Genomic DNA, 20,381 nt, shown 5'->3' with positions numbered 1-20,381 from the left:
ACCTTTTGAAAATAGCCAAGATCACATTTTGGGTATTTAAGATTGTTCTGAAAGCTGGATAAATTAGCTTACCTTGTGTTTCAAAATTGTTTCAGTAGATGATGAATAACTCGATGGAAAATGGTACCTTGGCCTTCAAAAGCATTGATGTTTGTGTTTTTGTTCGTTCCTCCATGCTTGCTTGCGTGCTGCTTGCCTATTTATCTACTTATTTGTTTATTCATTTATTTTTAGGGCGTGATTAACAACTCAGTATTAGGCTATTTCATTGGCCGCATCTACCTCTACCTCGTGAAGGTTGGTGTATCTCCAGATAAGCTCCGCTTCCGACAGCACATGGAGAATGAGATGGCCCATTATGCCTGTGACTGTTGGGATGCCGAATCCAAAACATCCTACGTAAGTAGGATGCAATGGTTTTTACCATGTGATTTTCACATTGTTAACCTAGAAGCATGGATATCAGAGTTGCCTTTTGTGTGCTTCATGTCAGAGTGGAACAAAAAGAAAAAAAAAGATTTCTTCCTGAGCTAAATGGAAAAAGTAGTTGCCCCCTTGTGCTCTCATAAGTGGGGGGCTACTCTTGTGTCCCAGAAGCCCTTTGTAGACTTGGATAGCTTTTACAGAGAGAGTAAGAGTGAGAGAGAGCGAGAGAAGGCCACTGATGGGGCAGTGCTGGTGTATCCTTTCTTGGTGTGGGCAGTGTGATTGGTAATGTCCCTGAGTGCAGCTGAGATGGGGTGGCCTTCTTCCTGACAAGGACCCCAGCAAACGTTGGAAGTGGTGGTGAGGCTGAGTAAAGAAGGTCATACTGCTCTTAGTTTCGAGAGTTACTTGGTAGATTTGGGGATAGACTAGTAGATTCTGATCTCTTGTTTAGGAACTACCTTTTCTCAAATTCTGTATATTTAATAATAATTCAGAGAAGACCTCCAGGTTACCTCTTCACTGTTGCTTCCCACCCCCAACCCTCAAACATGAACATTAGTGCTGAAGCTTAGGATTGAAAGGCATTTGGATATAGGAGATGCTTCCTGCATTGGTGGCAGTGGGAACAGGGTGGCATCCAAAACAAGGGGGCCAAGAGCCTTCTGGCGTCTCCCTCGTTTGGTGCTAGGGAGGCTTCTCACCCATATGGAGACTTAAGCCCAGGAGTCCATGGTTCCCACATGTCCTTGGTTGCACTTTTTACTTTTTAAAGTGACTTCCTTTTAATGGATACATTTTTTTTAATTAAAAATAAAAGTCATTAAAAAAATGATGACCCTTTTTTGTAAAACAGAAAGCAAAAAATAATTCTTAAGTGTGTTATGTAGAAAGTGAAACTTCCTATTGTATGCTCCCCAGAAGTGTTTCAGGTCTCTTTTCTAGATCAGGCATGAACAAATGTTTTCTTTAGTAAATATAGTAAATATTTTATTTACTTTTTTTTTTATTGCCTCTCTTCTTGGTTGGGGGGTTTTGTTTTTTGTTTTCGTTTAACAACCCTTTAAAAATCTAAAAACCATTCTTAGCCTATGAGCCTTGGTTTGTCAACCCCTATTCAAGATAACTTTATATGCTTTACAAACATATACACATGTGTACATGCATAATGATATGCACATACCTGTAGTGGCTGTTACTGATATTGTCTTTAATATATTCTCTTTCCTTTGTGGAATTAGGAAAGAATCTGTTAGGTTTTTCTTGTTACTTTACTTTCTTCACAAGCTTACTTGACATATGCTAAAATGATAGTGGTAATTATTTTTGGATTGTAGGTGATCATTAACTTCAAAACGTATTACATTTTCTGGAATTTCTTTTCATTTTCAAATTAAGCCAATAAACTATTTTCTGTTTTGTATGAGAAGATTTCAAGCTAAACTGGACACAAATTCTCTTTTTTTTAATAGATTTATTTTATTTATTTATTTATTTATTGGCTGCGTTGGGTCTTCATTGCTGCGCGCGGGCTTTTCTCTAGTTGCGGCGAGCGGGGGCTACTCTTCATTGCAGTGCGCAGGCTTCTCATTGCGGTGGCTTCTCTTGTTGCGGAGCAGAGGCTCTACGCGTGCAGGCTTCAGTAGTTTTGGCACGTGGGCTCAGTAGTTGTGGCTCACAGGCTCTAGAGTTCAGACACAGTAGTTGTGGCACACGGGCTTAGTTGCTCCGCGGTGTGTGGGATCTTCCCAGACCAGGGCTCAAACCCGTGTCCCCTGTGTTGGCAGGCAGATTCTTAACCACTGCGCCACCAGGGAAGTCCTGGACACAAATTCTTGCTATCTCAATTTAGATTCTGAATCTACATTTCATTTGTTTGTTCATTTAACATTTCGAACTGTTAAGGGCTGTATACCGTTCTAAGTGTATTATTATCTTATGTAATCCTCACAGTAATTCTGTGCATTGGTCCTATTTCTGAGGAAACTGAAGTGCTGAGAGGTTAGGTAATTTGCCCGAGTCTCACAGCTAGTGAGTGGTGGAGCTGGGATGTGAGCCAGGGCTATCTGACTCCAGGCCCCTGCTCTTAACCATTGTGCTACACTGCTTTCATAAGCCCTACTGCATTCCTGCTCATCCTTTCCTGAGTGTCACTGTGAGCTGTGGCCAAACCCTCAAGGATGAGAGATCAGAAAATGTGAGCCTAATAAGCCCTGAGGATGTAATGTACAGCATGGTAACTAGAGTTAATAGTACTGTATTATATATTTGAAATTTGCTTAGAGAGTAGATCTTAAAAGTTCTCATCACAAGAAAAAAAAGATTGTAACTGTGTGTGGTGACAGATGTCACCTAGACTTACTGTGGTGATCATTTTGCAGTATATACAAATATCGAATCATTATGCTGTACACCTGAAACTAATATAATCTTATATGTTAATTATACCTAAATCTAAAAGAATTAAGAAAAAAATTTAAAAACAGAAATGTGGGCCTAGCTTTGAGATTAGGCTACAATGTTTTGTGTAAGGTCATTGGAAGACTGGACTAAAACAAAACCAGAAGCTCCGGAGTAACAGACTTCTAAGGAGAGGGGAGAACTCCTTTAAAGCCTTTAATTTTTTCTTTTTGTGTGCTTCATATTTTATTTTTTTAATAAAAAAGTGACTGATATAGCTAATGTTCCACCCTTTTCCTCTCTCTGCTCAGAGGCAACCACGATCCCAAAGTTGTTGTCTACCATTCTTAGGCGTGTTTTTGTAGTGTCACCTTTCAGTACGTAAATATGTTCATTGACGTCTTTAGTAAATGATAATGGCATGTTTATATGTTTAAGGGCATAGATATACTAGTTGACATCTTTAGTGACTGTCAAAGGATCAAGTTACATGTTTTTAAGCTTTTTTCTTTAATTCCTATTTTTTTGTTGTTGTTAAGTGTTGGGGTTTCTGAGCTTATATGAGTTTTATATTTGCCTTTTTATTTGAAATACCCCATGTGGTAACTTGTGCTTGGAAAGCTTAGTAGTTGTGGTGGTTGAATTTTCCCAAACTCTTTTGGTTAAAGGCAAAAGTAAGTATTCATGAGAAGGACTAACTAGATATCTACTTAACTAAGCTTTTTACCTCTTTTGTTCTTATTCAAATAACAGGTTCTTAAGAATTTTTGAAAACACTTTGCTTTTGAAAAGTAACTTAGGCGTTAACCAGAAATGGAACCTGCCACCCCTGTGGTAGTAATGCTGTTATAAAGTTTTATTCTGTGACCGAAACAGTACCTGTTCTTCATTGAGTTTTCTTTTGTTGGGTAGGAAACTGAATTGAGCACAAATGCCCACATTTGTGGCCGGCTGAGCTGTGTGTTTAGTACAGTTATCTGATGCCAAGTTTTGAGAGCAGTAGACACTTCATACAGAGGGAATACCGTCATCCCTTGGTGTCTGCTGAGGCTTGGTTCCACAATCCCCACGGACACCAAAATCCTGGATGCTCAAGTTTCTTATATAAAATGGCTTAGTATCTGCATAGACCCTATGCACATCCTCCCGTATACTTTAAATCATCTTTGGGTTACTTATAATACCGAACACAATGTAAACGCTACACCAATAGTTGCCAGATTCGCAGCAAATTTAGGTTTTGCTTTTTGGAACTTTCCAGAATTTTTTTTCTGAGTAGGTTTCATTCACAGTTGGTTGAATTCGCAGATGCGGAACCCACAGATACAGAGGGCTGGCTGTATTATTGGGTGTTAACACTTAAATACACCCTTCAGAATCTACTTAACAGTTTTTTCAAAACATCTTAGAGAAAGTCAATAAAACAATGAAATAGCAACATAGAAAAAGTTCCTTTTTCCATTTTGAGCATCTGTCCTCTGTCCATTGTGTTTACCCTTCAAGGCTGATGGGATGCGTTAGCACTCTATTCATTTCCTCCTTCTTGTGATGCATCGTAATCTATTATATTTCTTTTTCTTTCCTTTTTTTTTTTTTAATTAAAAAAATTTTTTTTGGCCACACAGCGGGGCTTGAGGGATCTCAGTTCCCCAACCAGGGATTGAACCCAGGCCCCAGCAGTGAAAGCCCAGAATCCCAACCACTAGGCCACCAGAAAACCACCTTTCTTTCCTTTTTTTTTTTTTTTAATTAATTAATTTATTTATTTATTTTTGGCTGTGTTGGGTCTTCGTTTCTGTGTGAGGGCTTTCTCTAGTTGTGGCGAGCGGGGGCCACTCCATCACGGTGCATGGGCCTCTCACTATCTTGGCCTCTCTTGTTGCAGAGCACAGGCTCCAGACGCGCAGGCTCAGTAGTTGTGGCTCACGGGCCCAGTTGCTCCGCGGCATGTGGAATCTTCCCAGACCAGGGCTCGAACCCATGTCCCCTGCATTGGCAGGCAGATTCTCAACCACTGCGCCACCAGGGAAGCCCCTCTTTCCTTTTTAATGGTTCAGAAAAATGCATGCCCACTATATTGTTTTCTTTGTAATTTCTCATAAGAGTCTTCTGGCGAAGAGTTATGAACCTGAGTGACGTAGGTGCGGGGCATGCTGTGATATAACTAACTCCCGACGGATTTCCCTGCACACATGTTGTCCTTCGTAACTTTGTCACCTATGTTCAGACTTACCATCACCACAGCATCATAATAGCATGTTCTTATTTCTGCTGCTCTTTTATTGTAATGTCATGATTTCTGTTGTAATATCTCCTCTTCTCACGTTGCTAATCCCCTTGGTGAATCCTTGCCTTCCCACCTGCTGCTGTTGACCTTATTTTTTGTCACCTGTGTTGGTCTCTGAACCCTAAAGGGATTTTCAGGTGACTGATGGGGTCACTAACCCATGAACTGTTGTTATGTGTGGTAAAGACTGGTGAAGTACTTCCTCCTCTTAACTATCTTCCATGCTTTTAAAAGATCATGAAAGTTTTTCTTCCTGTTTTCCTTCTCCACAAACTTTTTTTTGAGGTGAGCACCAGGTTTAGATTTGTGGGTGCATATGTTCTGTGTGGACTCACAAAAGGGATCTTGGTTGACCCCTCAACCCTTCGTGTGTGTGGCGCTAGGAAGTCTCTGGGAATGTGCTGTTGTGTGCGCTCTGGAATTCAGGAGGTCGAATTCTGGCCAGGGATGTGATTTACTTGCCTAGTGTAGGGCTCTTCCGAAATAGCCATGCCCTTCTCTTTGGCAGTTCTTAAAAGTGCACAGAGAAGAATGACTTTGCAGGTTTTACTTCTTTGATTTGAGCCAGAGTTTTAACAACATAAATGTATGAGTGTGAGGGGGGAAGAACCATTACAGTGGTCCCTCAGTATCTGTCGGGGATCATTATCCAGGAACCCCCCTGCAAGTTTGCCAAAATCCATGGATGCTAAAGCCCCTTATGTAACACAGTGTTGCCCTAGCGGTTTCTGCCAGATTCATTTTGAATCCTGGTCACAAATTTGAAACAGATCTGCCAGTTTTGTCTTGGTTCACATTTTATTTCCATAACCAAATCCTAGAAAATATTAGTTTACCCCACATTCACAATATGGCAAAATATTTCTGTCCAGAAAATGAAAAGACTACTTTGTGTACATGTGTGAATTATATTTTGTAAGGGTGTTGCTACCCGATGTATAAGACTATTCCCATTTCAAACATTTATAAAAGTTGAGTGGAGATTCTATAATTGAATTATTCTTGAGTATGTGAAAGAGTTACCTATAATCCACATGCATTTGTGAATGAACCTTGTGTGACTTACAAATGTTTTTCTTTATCGTGTCTTCTTAGGGCTGGATTGAGATTGTCGGTTGTGCTGACCGTTCCTGTTATGACCTTTCTTGTCATGCGAGAGCCACCAAAGTCCCACTCGTAGCTGAGAAGCCTCTGAAAGAGCCCATATCCTTTCTGGTCACTTCAGCAGCTCAGGACTACAGTGTAAACATCTTGGAAATGGATAAGTCCAAGTCTATACCTTGTTCTGTGGATAAACTGAGATGTTTGTGCACTATTTAAACCTATTATTTTACCCATCTCATTGCTCCTTTCCTATTCTCTTTACTTGTAATCTGACATGTGCCCGCTCAGTGTCTAGTCCTTGAAAGAAAAATGCTCTGTATGTCTTTCAGGATGTTGACCAATTTTTCTCAGCCATTTCCCACACCTTCATCTACATACATGCTCTTTAATTAAAGGGCGCCTGGTGAATACTTTCTCTATTAAAAGCTGAGTGACTTTTATGGTAGATGAAATAATTTAGTTCACTTGATCTGTAGATTATCAAAGGAGAAATTTTCTTCTTTTACAAGCCAGTGAGATTGTGAGCTGATCTAAGGGCTAGGCCAGGGACAGGAAATAGAGCCTGTCGTGTTGAGACATTTGAGAAATGAATGAATTGTTTTCAGAGGTTATTATGCTATGTATTGGGTTATACTGCTGATTAGATAATATCCCTTTATCTCACTGTAACTTTGAAAAAGTCTTTCTTGATGATGTTTACTTATTTTGACTGAGGCTTATCTGAATGATTTTGTGGGTGGTTGTTTCATCTTGCACTGGAAATCAGCATATAGAGGATCTCGGACACCAATGGGGAACTGATAGTTGTTTTAAGTCGATGATGGCTTGTCCTCAAGATCATTTCCCGAAATACGAAGGCAGTTCTGTAGTTTTGTATTCCTTGACTACTTCATACAAAACAGTCAATGTTGTTCAGTTTGAACCTAATAAGGGAGCAATTGGCAAGGCATATAAGAAGGATGCAAAGCTGGTGATGGAGTACCTTGCCATTTGTGATGAGTGTTACATTACAGAAATGGAGAAACTACTGAATGAAAAAGGGTAAGATTTAAGATGTGTACTTTTACATGGGCTCCAGTCAGCTATGTCTTCTCTGCCAGGTTTTGAAAGTTAAGGTGAGATGAGTTTCTTTAGAAATGTTTTGCAGGTAAGTACTATCTCTTGGCTACATTTAAAGGACTGTGTTTGTCTAGATTTTGGCATTATGGCCTGGAAATAGACTTGATATGGACTATAAAGATTTTTTTTTTCCCCAATAACTTTCTTAGAGGAGGAAACTTATCCAAGGTAATTAGAAACTACATCTATCTCTTAAGTCAGTGCTCTTTTTTTGAACTTTGGAGTCGTCTGTGTAATTGTTGTAAGTATAAATGTAAAAATGATAGAGAAGAATCTTTAAAGGAATTCAACAAAATCCATCACTAAACAATGTAAAATTTACTGTGTCTGGCAAATACTAAAAAATTTCTAGACATATGAGAAAGCATGAAAATATGACTCATAAAGAGGAGAAAAATCAGTCAAAAGGAACACCCAGAAATGACAAACGTGATGAAAGTAATACAGAAGGATGTTAAAACAGTTATTATAAGGGCTTCCCTGGTGGCACAGTTGTTGAGAATCCGCCTGCCAGTGCAGGGGAGACGGGTTCGACCCCTGGTCCGGGAAGATCCCACATGCCGCGGAGCAAGTAAGCCTGTGAGCCACAACTATTGAGCCCTCGTGCCACAACTACTAAAGCCTGTGCGCCTAGAACCTGTGCTCCTCAACAAGAGAAGCCACTACAATGAGAAGAACGCGCACCACAGCGAAGAGTAGCCCCCACTCGCCGCAACTGGAGAAAGCCAACCCATAGCAACGAAGACCCAGCACAGCCAAAAATAAATTTTAAAGAAACAACAGTTACTATAAATATGCTTCCTGTGCTCAAGGATGTTAAGAGAAAACATGAACATATGAGGAGAGAAATGGGAATGTATATGTAAAAAAGAACCAAATAGAACATCTAGAGGCAGTATCTCAAATGAAATTGTGTGCACCTACCCACAATACAATAGAATGAAATCTTTTTAAGTGCTTACAGACAAAAGCCGTATACCCAGCAAAATTATCTTTCCAAAATGAAGAGAAAATATTTTCAGACAAAAAACTCAAGAGGATACATTGCCAGCCAGACCTACACTGCAAGAAATGTTAAAGAAAGTCCTTCAGGGGCTTTCCTGGTGGCGCAGTGGTTGAGAGTCCGCCTGCCGATGCAGGGGACGCGGGTTCGTGCCCCGGTCCGGGAGGATCCCACATGCCGCGGAGCGGCTGGGCCTGTGGGCCATGGCCGCTGAGCCTGCGCGTCCGGAGCCTGTGCTCCGCAACGGGAGAGTCCACGACGGTGAGAGGCCCGCGTACCGCAAAAAAAAAAAAAAAAAAAGAAAGTCCTTCAGGCAGAAGTGTGGAAATTTAGAGCTACCCAAAGAAATTAAGAGCTCTAGAAATGATAAATATGTGGGTGAATATGAGTAACGTTTTCTTTCATTTCTTTAAAATGACATCTCTTAATTTCTTAAAAAGATAATGGGTTGTTTAAAGCAAAAACAATAACAATGTATTGTGAAATTTATAATGTGTAGAAGTAAAATGTATGACATCAGTAGCCCAAAGGATGGGAGCGAAGACTTGGGAATACGTAAGAATATGTATACTGTTTTGAGGTGTGTACATTACATGTGGAGGTACACCATGGTAAGTTTAGAAAAGGACATACCGTAAACTCCAGAGCAATTGCCTGGATAAAACACACAGAAACCAAAGGGATATAACTAATAACCCAATGAGAGGGCTAAAATAGAATAATAAAAAAATGCTCCAGAAAAAGACAGGAGAAGAGGAAAAATGAACCACGAACAGATGAGATCAATAGAAAATAACTCAGGAAATGGTAGATTTCAACTCAACAATATTGATAGTTATATTAAATATAATGATGTAAACACTCAAATTAATAGCTTTTAACTGTCAAACTGGTTAAAAGATTCGAGACCCAGTTAAATGCTGTTTCCAGGAAACTGACTGTAACTGTCATATACGGGCATACCTCGGACATATTGTGGGTTCAGTTCCAGACCACTGCAATAAAGTGAATGTTGCAATAAAGTGAGTCACACAAATTTTTTTTGGTTTCCCAGTGCATGTAAAATTTATGTTTACACTGTAACCTACTCTATCAAGTGTGCGATAACCGTTATATTTTTAAAATAGGGGGCTTCCCTGTTGGCGCAGTGGTTGGGAGTCCGCCTGCCGATGCAGGGGACACGGGTTTGTGCCCCGGTCCGGGAGGATCCCACATGCCGCGGAGCAGCTGGGCCCATGAGCCATGGCCACTGAGCCTGCGCGTCCAGAGCCTGTGCTCCGCAGCGGGAGAGGCCACAACAGTGAGAGGCCCGCGTACAGAAAAAAAAAAAAAAAAAAAAATAGGGAATTCCCTGGTGGTCCCGTGATTAGGGCTCCATGCTTCCACTGCAGGGAGCATGGGCTTGATCCCTGGTCAGGGAACTAAGATCCCACATGCCGTGCGGCGTGGCCAAAAGAATAAAAAATAAAAACCAATGTACATACCTTAATTAAAAAATACTTCATTTCTGAAAAATGCTAACGACCATCTGAGCCTTCAGCAAGTTGAAATCTTTAGTGACGTCAAAGACCACTGATCATAGATCACCATAACAAATATAATAATGATGAAAAAGTTTGAAATTTTGTGAGAATTACCAAAATATGACTCAGAGACATGAAGTGAGCACACGCTGTTGGAGAAATAGCACTGAGATTTATCGATGCTGGGTGGCCATAAACCTTCAACTTGCAAAAAATGCGGTATCAGTGAAGCACAATGAAACAAGGTATACCTGTACACAAATAGGCTTAAAAGGAAAAGAATTTTAAAATATTTCCCATACAAACATTAATCAAGAAGGTGGAGTGGCTTATTAACATCAGGCAAAGTAAACTTCACAACAAGGAAAATTACCAGGTTGCATTTCATAATGGTAAAGGGATCAATTCATCAAGAAGGCACATCACCTCTAACCTTGTATGCCACTAAAAACAACCTCAAAATATGTAAAGCAAACGTAACAGAACTGAAAGGAAAGTTAGACAAATCTACCATCACAGTTGGCGATTTCTACACCCCTGTCTCAGTGATCAGTAGAGCAAGTAGACAAAAAAGAATCAATAGGAATTTGAAGATATAAACACTGTTAATCGACTTACCGTTTATAGAATGCCTGATAACCAGAGTATATACATTTTAAGTACACTTGAAACATCTTTCATATTGTTTTTTGTACCACTATCTAGCTAATGACGACTTGCATTTTCAAAGCATTGTTTAAAAAAACAGAGTATGAGAGTCTGCATATGGCCTGCAAACCCTGACTATTTCATACACAGAAATTTTGCCAAACCCCTTTTACACAAAGGATTATACGCCAAATTCTAGGAAAGACAAACCTCGTTTATAGCGATAGAAACAGTGAAGGGGATTGAAGGAGAAGGGACTTAGAGAAACCTTTGGGGCGATGGTGGTTGCATGTGTATGTGTATTTGTCAAAAGAACTATCATAAGACGAACTCTTGTAAGTTGAAGATAAAATTTACAAGAAATTTTAAAACATTTCTGGTCTCCCAGAATTAATGTCTGTTTATGCTAAAATAACATCAAATGCCAATAAAGTAACCATAGGTTACTAGCAGATATCATTATCTACAAACAAGACAGGTTTTAAAAAATTATTCTCAAATAATGGCTATCTCCTTGCTAATTTCAGCTTTTTTATAATTATTACCTACTCTACACTTAGATTGTGCTCACAGAGACAATATATGTGATACTGTTTATATGGAGTCTTTAATGCATGTGTGCACAGACTTCAGACAGAATAGTAAAAGTGGAGGCAATCAATGAAAACCATTCATATGATGCATGAGATTATCACCGCAAGAAACTAGCAAAATGCAGTGTACCATGTATCAGCCATACAGCTTCAAGGACAGCCACATGAGGGCACTCTTTTCCCTGCCCTGAGCTGCTTGTGAGATAAGACACATCCAAATTGATCTTCATAATGTGAGGAAATACTTCATAAGCTGAAATACAGGTATTACACGAACTGCTTTATAAAGGTGAATTCTTTTTTTAAAAAAAATTTTTATTTATTTTTGGCTGCGTTTGGTCTTCGTTGCTGTGTGCGGGCTTTCTCTAGTTGTGGCGCGCGGGCTTCTTATTGCAGTGGCTTCTTTTGTTGCATTGCACGGGCTTTAGGCGCGCGGGCTTCAGTAGTTGCAGCACGTGGGCTCAGTAGTTGTGGCTCACGGGCTCTAGAGTGCAGGCTCAGTAGTTGTGGCGCATGGACTTAGTTGCTCCACGGCATGTGGGATCTTCCCGGACCAGAGCTTGAACCCATGTCCCCTGCATTGGCAGGCGGATTCTTAACCATTAACCACTGCACCACCAGGGAAGTCCCAAGGTGAATTCTTATAACCTGAAATGGAATGGGCGTATCTCAGGATGTGAACATATGGCATGCAGGCAGTAATTTTTGTGGGGATAGTATTTTATATTGACATGTCAAGCAGGATCATTAAACTTCTTTTAAGCTGATCTTCATCAACGTAAGTGTCAAAGTTTATTTTGGAAATAGTGTGGGAGTTTTAAAATTTCTTTCTGTAAGATGACAAGTTGGTCATTTTTACATTTGTTGGGACAGTAGTGAGAACAGTGGTCTTTTTGCCAGCAGGCCTGTTTTTGACAAATTTATTGTAATTATTCTAAAACTGAATTTTTAAAATTTTTTCTTTAGTTTTACCTTGATCTCAAAAGCAAAAGAATTGGTCATAAGTCACTTGTGGAATTTTATAAGACTAACCACATTTTTGGGTGCCTCCCAAAACACTGTTTGGTGCCGTTGTTAGAATAATTAATTTGGTATTCCTTATGAACTAATTTAAATTTGACTTCAGCTGTTATATCTGAATTGTTGACCAAGTTGTATTACACTTAAAATGAAAAACAGTTTAGCACTCTGTATAACTTCTTTAAATTAAGGCATGGGATGTGTGTTTTCACCAATATGTAATGTGCCTTGTTTCTTTGCAGGGAATTTACTATTGAAACTGAAGGGAAAACATTTCAGTTGACAAAAGACATGGTCATTGTGAAGAGGTTCCAGAAAACACTACATGGTAAATTTGTAACAAACAAACAAAAATCATTACTCCTTAAAGGCATTTTGGTTTTTTGTTTTTTTAAGTTTCACAGCATAACCATTTTATGGAAAATTTGAAGAAGAAAAATAAATCCTTAATGCTATAACCCTAAATTTGATGAATATGTTCAAGGTATTATCTCAGGTTTTTTTTTTTTAAAAAACATAATTGTACTCATACTGAAGAATAATTTATAATGCCACCTTTATGTTTCCTGTGTGACCTGAGGTACATATGAAGAATATCTCTTTGATTAAAAACATTTTTTTTTCTTTTCTCACTTTAAGGAAAAGTCCTTTTGTTTCTTAAGTAAAAGAGAGAACTCATCCCTTCTGTCTATTTTAGCAAATTAACTTGTTAAAAGTAGTTTAGATTAGTGATCTTTCATGCTTTTTTAAAAGCCAAGGAGATGATTATTTTTGGTAGAACAAATTCCGTGAATTGGGAAATGACTATTTTGGAGAATATACGAAGGATGCTTGTGGTTAACTGGCTGAATTGAAGCTTCTGGAAACTAAGAGTAGTGGGTATTTGAGATGCTACTGCCCATGGAGCAAGCAGGCCTCCTTTTCCATTTGTGTTTGGCCTGCATCGTTGTCACCAGGCTGCAATGAGCTGTAAAAGGAGTCTGAAAAGTGATAGGAGGAAGCAGGGGATCCTTCTTCATGCTCTGGGGCTTTTTAGCCACTATCCTGGCAGCTGGCTCAGAGCTGTACTTCACCATTGCTTGGATGCCAGGAAAGGATGGGCAGGAAATGCCTTGATCATATTTCTGAAATGTTATTCTCATGTGTAAGTTTTTGGTTCCAATTATCTCATTTCTCTTGAAACATAAATTCTCCAAGGTTAGGGTCAGTTACCTTAGACCTGGATAGTGCTTAGCCATGCTTCCTTTCTGAATAATAAGTAGTAATGAAGACAGTTCCTGTGTGTACCACAGGCATAGCCTCACCCATGGGAAGAGCCATGGTGTCCCAGGTAAATGTATTGGATTGAGTGCTGGTCCCTGAGCCAACTCTTCTCTGAGGGGCTCCTGACCCCAGAACCTTGGAAATACGATGGCAGTAACTTGGCTCTCTTAAGGAGTTCTCATCCAGATAGCAAGATAAAGAGTAAAACACAAATCACATGACACTTGTTGTACGTAGGAGTTGTTTTTGTTCATTTTGCCAGCTGTGGTGGTAGATTTTTTAATTCTAACAAAGTCTTACAGATGCTCTAGAGTTTTAATGCTTTCTGCATAGCCGAGGCAGATGATAGAGTGTGGCTGCTATGGTTCATAGCTTACCAACTGGGGAAGGAATACCCTGGTATCTTGTTTCATTTTTATGCTGTATAAACAAAATTAAATTTGGTAAAAAAATTTTCACTCCAGTTTTCTCTTTAAAGGCACTGTGTTTTCTACCAGGAAATAGTTTTTAGGATCGTTCTGATTTCTTTGTCCTGATGTACAAGATCGATCACAATCTATCTAGAATAGAGATATTTTTAGGGCCAGTAAGAATTGTTTAGAGAGGACCTGAAATGCATTATGTGAGGTTTGAGAGAGTGTTATTGAATTTCTCTCTCTCTTGCAGTGGAAGAAGTTGTTCCGAGTGTAATTGAACCCTCATTTGGCCTGGGTAGGATCATGTATACAGTATTTGAACATACATTCCAAATACGCGAGGGAGATGAACAGAGAACGGTGAGTTGTCATGTACAGTGTACTGTTTGTTCTCTTACAGTGTCAGAGAACAACATTTACTGAGTGATGTTAAGACAACTCTGAAACATTTCAATCAGTTGTTATTTACTGTAATGTTAACACCTTTGCTTAACTGTTTACAAAGCAAAGCACTTTTTTATCTCATTTGAGCTTGGATGTGTAGGTTATTCTAGATGCCATTGTTTTAGTTGCATTTGAGTTCTGAGACAGGACATATTACTTCGGGAGAACTGTCTGTATTGCATCAATGGAAGGAATGGTACTTTCTGGATATACTCGTGTTTTCAGAAAATTGGGAAGGAGGAGATAATTCATAGAATTTGGTCAAACCAAAAAACTGTATTTATACATTGGTAAAGCATCGAAAGGAACCTTCTCAAACTGCATAAAATAGTCTGGGGTATGTTGGGGGTAAAAGATGTAAATTCCTAGGTTCTATTCCAGAGATACTGATTCTCACTAGGTCTGAGACTCAGGGATCTGGTTTTTTGGTTCTTTTTTAAATAAGAACCCCAGGTGATTCCAGTGTGGGAGATTGACAGATAATAAATTGGGCAGTAGTATGTGAGGTGTAGCCTTTCCTAACATTCAAGCCTAGCTAAAGATAAATGTTTTTTAGAAGTTTTCATCCACTCCCTCAAGTTTTCTTTTGGCTCGGATGCTTTTGAATCACTGCTGCATGCCTACCACGTATCTCTTCATTCTGGCTAATTTCACCTTTCTCATCTCACCTCTGCCTGTGGAAATTATACTCCTTTAATTTATAGCTTCAGGTTTCCAGGAAAGGCACTCAGAAGAAGAATGCTAGGGAGGAGAGGTTGTATAGGTCAAATTAACTGAAAGAAGCATTGTTACCTGCATGACCAGCTAAAGCTGAGTGTGTACCCAATGTTGGACATGAGCTCTGTAGTTCTTTCTAGGGTGTTTCATCTTGAAAACGGACTGATGAGTTCTTGGCACCAGTATTTTGAAAAGTCTGACGTACCATGGGTAATGTGTAGCTAATAAAGCTACTCTTTTATTCTCTGCCGTAAAGTTATATCTTCATTTCCTGACATTTAAGGAGCAGCTTTTCATTCGTTAACAGATAGTAAGAACCTGAGCTGGACACCAGACGTGCAAACATAAGGCATGGTTCTTCCTGAGGAATGATGTCATACTTACCGGAATGTGCTCTTTTTAGAGGTCGAGTTTGCTTCAAGCTTTTCCTGCTATTTTTCTAATGAAAAGTTTTTTTAAAAATCTTTTAGCTGTTCCTTTGAATCTAATGCTATTGATATAACTGGAGTTTTAATAAAAATTTCATAAAGGCTAGGCAAGAATAGATTAGTTATAGTGTTTTATGAATTGCATAGAGATTCTCATCATGGAGAGAAATTTGATTAGGCTGTGAGAAGCCAAATATGTTTCTAAATTGTTAGCACATAGTCCCTCGATCCATCTTCCTGTAAATTTGGTATAAAAGCATTGCTAGTGAGATAAAAAAAAATTAATTTTCTATAAAGGCAGGTCCCCGCTTCTCTCTCACATTAAATGAAATCACAAGATGGAGGAGAGGAGTGGAATTCTGAGTGTTCCATGATTCAGGTACTATGTTGGTAGAGTCTAAGGTTTACTTACAGTGGAATATTCACCATTGCTTGGCACTTAAGATTAATCAGGCTTTGTGGGGGCTAAACTGGACCCTGTGTCATTCATTATTTTAATGGGACCTATTCATTCTGAGTCTCATATTCTTACCTTCAAGTGAACCTTTTTTACAGATATTATTTAAGAACGGTCTTCAGCTCTCATTTCCAACCCCAAATGGTGGACTAGTTTGCCTTCAACAGAGTATCTTTGTTTTATTTCTGAATAAATCTGAAACCTGTTTCAGGAGCAGTTGAGGAGGGCTGTACTTTTCTATGGGTATACAGAGCATCTTTCTTGTTTGTTTCCTACTATTTCTCTGGGACACACATTTGTGAGCTAATTAAGCTTTTCTGTTTTACTTAGTCACTAAGGCTCAGAGAGCCTTCACTTATGCTGAATCTCTTAAAGGACAGAATGGAATTTTGTCTTTTGACACTACTTCTCTGATGATTTGGGAGGAGGTTCTTTAGGGATCTCCACGGAAAGAAGTAAGGCTTTTAAGTGGTACCAAATAATTACCATCTTAGATGGTAGCTTTCAGAATGCCTTCACATCATTTAACTTTCTTACAATAGACCTGCCAAGTAAGCAGAGCAGATGGTAGAGATCTACTTTTTAGATGGAGAAACTAAGCTCCAGAGAGGGAGAGTTCACTGAGTTGGTCCAGATTCAGAACTGAGAACAAGATCTTTCTGATTCTAGTTCTGGATATCCTGCTCTCTCTGTTTTGTCACACTGCTTTTTCATATCATGTTTTCTAGTATTTTAACAGTGAAGATTGGACATTAATGTTTAGATCTTTATACACTAACATATTTGGATTTCTTTCTTTTCAAACCATCTAGTTCTTCAGTTTCCCTGCTGTAGTAGCTCCATTCAAATGTTCCGTCCTTCCACTGAGCCAAAACCAGGAGTTCATGCCGTTTGTCAAGGAATTATGTAAGCAAATCCAGTTGGGTAATCTCCATGGGAATACTGTCAAGTAGACTGAATTTTAGGAAATGTCTCTCTTTGTTTTATATTTATTTATTTATTTATTTATTTATTTATTTATTTATGGCTGTGTTGGGTCTTCATTGCCGTGCGGGCTTTCTCTAGTTGTGGCGAGCGGGGGCTACTCTTCATTGTGGTGCGCAGGCTTCTCACTGCGGTGGCTTCTCTTGTTGTGGAGCACAGGCTCTAGGCACACGGGCTCAGTAGTTGTGGCTCGCGGGCTGTAGAGCACAGGCTAAGTAGTTGTGGCACATGGGCTTAGTTGCTCCGCAGCAGGTGGGATCTTCCTGGACTGGGGCTCGAACCCGTGTCCCCTGCATTGGCAGGCGGATTCTGAACCACTGCACCACCTGGGAAGCCCCAGAAATGTCTCTTTTCTTCAAATAAAAATACATATTGAATGAAGAATAAATCTAAGGGATTTTAGCATCTGCTCTTATTTCTAAGAGAGAGAGTATGCTTGCTCGGGATGTTTTCTCCTGCATTTGAATGAGTCAGCGTAGGACCCAAGAGTCAGATTTCAAACATCCTTGCTTCTCCTGTTGACCCTGCTGCTTGCTTCATCAGGGGAACCCTAGTGGAGGGTAACATCCCCAGTGGATCTACAGCCACTGGACCCACAGCACTGAAAGGGATCCTAGTGGCCACCTGGTGTGGCCCACATATTTCAGAGCTGGGAAACAGGAAGCATTCACTGAGCTGCTCAGGGCCGTGCAAGCCTCCTGCCTTGGCTCCTTGTCTGATGCTCGCTCCCCTGCAGCTGAATGAGACGTAGGTATGAGTGAGGGGTTGGGCGCCAGCAAGGGATTATACTTCTGGAATTTTTCTTTCTCTTGCAACTGCAACTTACTGCTCTTTAGTGTTAGTCCCTTTTATAAGCGTCCTGAGCTTGTACGACATTGAGATGACATTAGGACTTTCTCGTTTTTAAATTTTTAATTTACTTAATTTATTTTGGATAGCGGAAGCCTTGACCCGGCACGGCATCTCTCACAAAGTAGACGATTCCTCGGGGTCCATCGGAAGACGCTACGCCAGGACTGATGAGATCGGCGTGGCTTTCGGCATCACCATTGACTTTGATACAGTGAACAAGGCCCCTCACACGGCAACCCTGCGGGACCGAGACTCCATGCGGCAGATAAGAGCAGAGGTGGCTGCCTTCTCTTTGGCATTTTTAATCTTAGAAATGTGTACTGGTTCCTTCTGATTTGAGATGGATTTTGTTGTGTTTATGCTCCCCTTTTTTTTTCTTTTTAATTTTAATTATAAGTTACTATCAGCACAGATTCCAAATCTCCTCGGCTTAATTATGAAAATATTCATTAACACTTCTCTAATTTTTTTTTTTTTTTTTGCGATACGCGGGCCTCTCACCGTTGTGGCCTCTCCCGCTGCGGAGCACAGGCTCCGGACGCGCAGGCTCAGCGGCCATGGCTCACGGGCCCAGCCGCTCCGCGGCGTGCGGGATCCCCCCGGACCGGGGCACGAACCCGCGTCCCCTGCATCGGCAGGCGGACTCTCAACCACTGCGCCACCAGGGAAGCCCTCTCTAACATTTTATAGCCATTTAGATCACTCTGGGCTCATTCTCTTACAGTTCCCTTTTATAGTTATTTATTTGGACAAGGAAAATATGATCCCCGGTGGTTGTTGCCATAGTTTTATTGGTAGGCTTTGGGGAGCTTAGACAGTTTTATCTTTATATTTCTATATAAATGTACACATGAGTACGTATAAACTTTTTCATGTTAATCAATTCAAAACAGTGAATAATGTTTCAGTAATTTTACTTGATGGGAAGGGAACGGTGGAGATGGGCAAAGTACAGGAGGGAAAGGAAAGAGTGGCCACTTTGACAGCCGCCTGACTGTCTTGAGCAGGGTTTTATTTAGAGTGCCTATCGTGTGCTCTGCTTGTTACAGAGGGTTAGTAATAGGGAAAACACAAGTGAAAGACTGCTTTTTTCCGAGGGAATTTTTAGTCTACTACAGAGGTCACAGATTTCTGGCTCATCTTTTTACAGAACCAGATCTAGCCACTCTGAACCGATGTTCCCATCGGGCAGGGGTTCTCAAAGTGTGGTCCCTGGACCAGCAGCATCTGCATCACCCGGGAACTTGTTAGGGAAGAGGAGTCTCCGCCCCAGACCTACTAAATCAGAAACTGGGTTGGGGGAGAGAGGGAGGGGTCGGGCAGAACTGGTTTAACAAGCCCTCCAGGTGATTCTGATGGTTACTCAAGTCTGAGAACCCCTGCTGTGTGGCAGCCAGTGTTCGGTTCTGGCTGAGGAACAGCTGGCCCCCTTCATGGGGGCTCTCCAGTTTCCCAGCTCCCTTCGTTCATGTTACTTGATTGACCCCAGTTTTAAGAGTTAAATTTTACACACATGAAGTAACTTCAAGTGGCACAGAGATTTGGAATAATTAGGAAAGGCCGTGCGGGAGAATTGAGTTATCCAGGGAGCAGGCAGCCGTTCTGGGCAGGAAGAAGAGCCTGAACCCAGGCCTGGGAAGGAGGTGAGTATAACTAGGTAAAGAGGATTCAGTGGGAGTCACAAGAAACATGGTGTGGGGACCAGTGTGTAGAGGGATCCTGTCATTGTGTAGACACTGACTTGGCTCTCTATATAGTTTCCTGAGTTCAGGGTAAATCCTCTTTTGGACAGTCTAATCGAGGTGGTTGATTCTGGGACTTCTCTTTCCTTTTACCCCAGGTCTCTGATCTGCCCAGCGTAGTTCGCGATCTGGCCAATGGCAGCATCACGTGGGCTGATGTGGAGGCCAGATATCCTCTCTTTGAAGGTCAGGAAACTGGGAAAAAAGAGACAATCGAAGAATGAGGACAGTTTTGGCAACTTTTGACCATTTGCGCTAATAAAAGAATAACTCTCATCATGTCCACTTTACAAAAAAAAAACAGCATTGCATCTCCTCCCGGGGACTGCATTTTATCCTCAGCGGCTGCCTGATCCTACTCCCACAATTAAAGCTGAAGGAATTCTGAACAAACGTGTAATCCGCTTGCTCATCTTTCCGCGTTCCCAGCAAAGCTATTTCTCCTACCTTTGGGTGGACACTCATGGCTTAATGTTAAACACAGTTAATACATTTTAAAATTAACTTTATTCAGAGAGCCGTAAAGTTCACCTGTTTGAAGCTTACAGTTTGATGGCGCTTAGTGTATTTACAGAGCTGTGTAACTGCCTTCCAATTTTAGGACACCTCCGTCGCTCCAAAAGGAGCTCTCATGCGCATCCCAGGCCCAGCTGCAAGCAACCACCCATCCGTCTTCTGTCTGGATTTGCCTTTTCTATCCTTTCTCTTTCTCCGAGAATGTGATGGTGCACTGTGCCGAAGAGGCGGCAGTCTCTGAGTAGGTGGGCGGCTTCTGGGAGGAGCTGAGGCGCGGAGGAGGCTTGCTGGGGTGGGGTCAGGGCTGCCGACCCCACTGTCCTGCTGACAGAGTCCCCCAGGAGGGGGTGCCTTGACAGAAAGCCTCTATTTGAGTTTTAAGACGTGCTTGTACTTGGCTTCCCAGGTAGCCCTGGAAATCACTGAACTCCTGATGCCA

At 40.7% G+C, this 20,381-nt stretch overlaps 1 protein-coding gene across 1 annotated transcript in view; it reads left to right on the top strand.

Moving 5' to 3' along the window:
• GARS1 (glycyl-tRNA synthetase 1) overlaps positions 1–19,826 on the top strand; it is a 40,969-nt gene extending 21,143 nt beyond the window's left edge. Inside the window, exons 10-17 of the mRNA XM_032642180.1 lie at positions 235–399; positions 6,209–6,316; positions 7,113–7,258; positions 12,366–12,451; positions 14,053–14,162; positions 16,661–16,754; positions 17,771–17,961; positions 19,525–19,826. Coding sequence (XP_032498071.1) covers positions 235–399; positions 6,209–6,316; positions 7,113–7,258; positions 12,366–12,451; positions 14,053–14,162; positions 16,661–16,754; positions 17,771–17,961; positions 19,525–19,650 — 1,026 coding nt within the window. The 3' untranslated portion in view covers positions 19,651–19,826. The remainder of the gene's footprint in view (positions 1–234; positions 400–6,208; positions 6,317–7,112; positions 7,259–12,365; positions 12,452–14,052; positions 14,163–16,660; positions 16,755–17,770; positions 17,962–19,524) is intronic.
• Positions 19,827–20,381: the final 555 nt, after the last annotated feature.

The sequence above is a fragment of the Phocoena sinus genome, chromosome 9 (genome assembly GCF_008692025.1).
Source record: "Phocoena sinus isolate mPhoSin1 chromosome 9, mPhoSin1.pri, whole genome shotgun sequence".
Classification (NCBI taxonomy): Eukaryota; Metazoa; Chordata; class Mammalia; order Artiodactyla; family Phocoenidae; genus Phocoena; species Phocoena sinus.
This window is presented reverse-complemented; position numbering and strand designations above follow the sequence as displayed.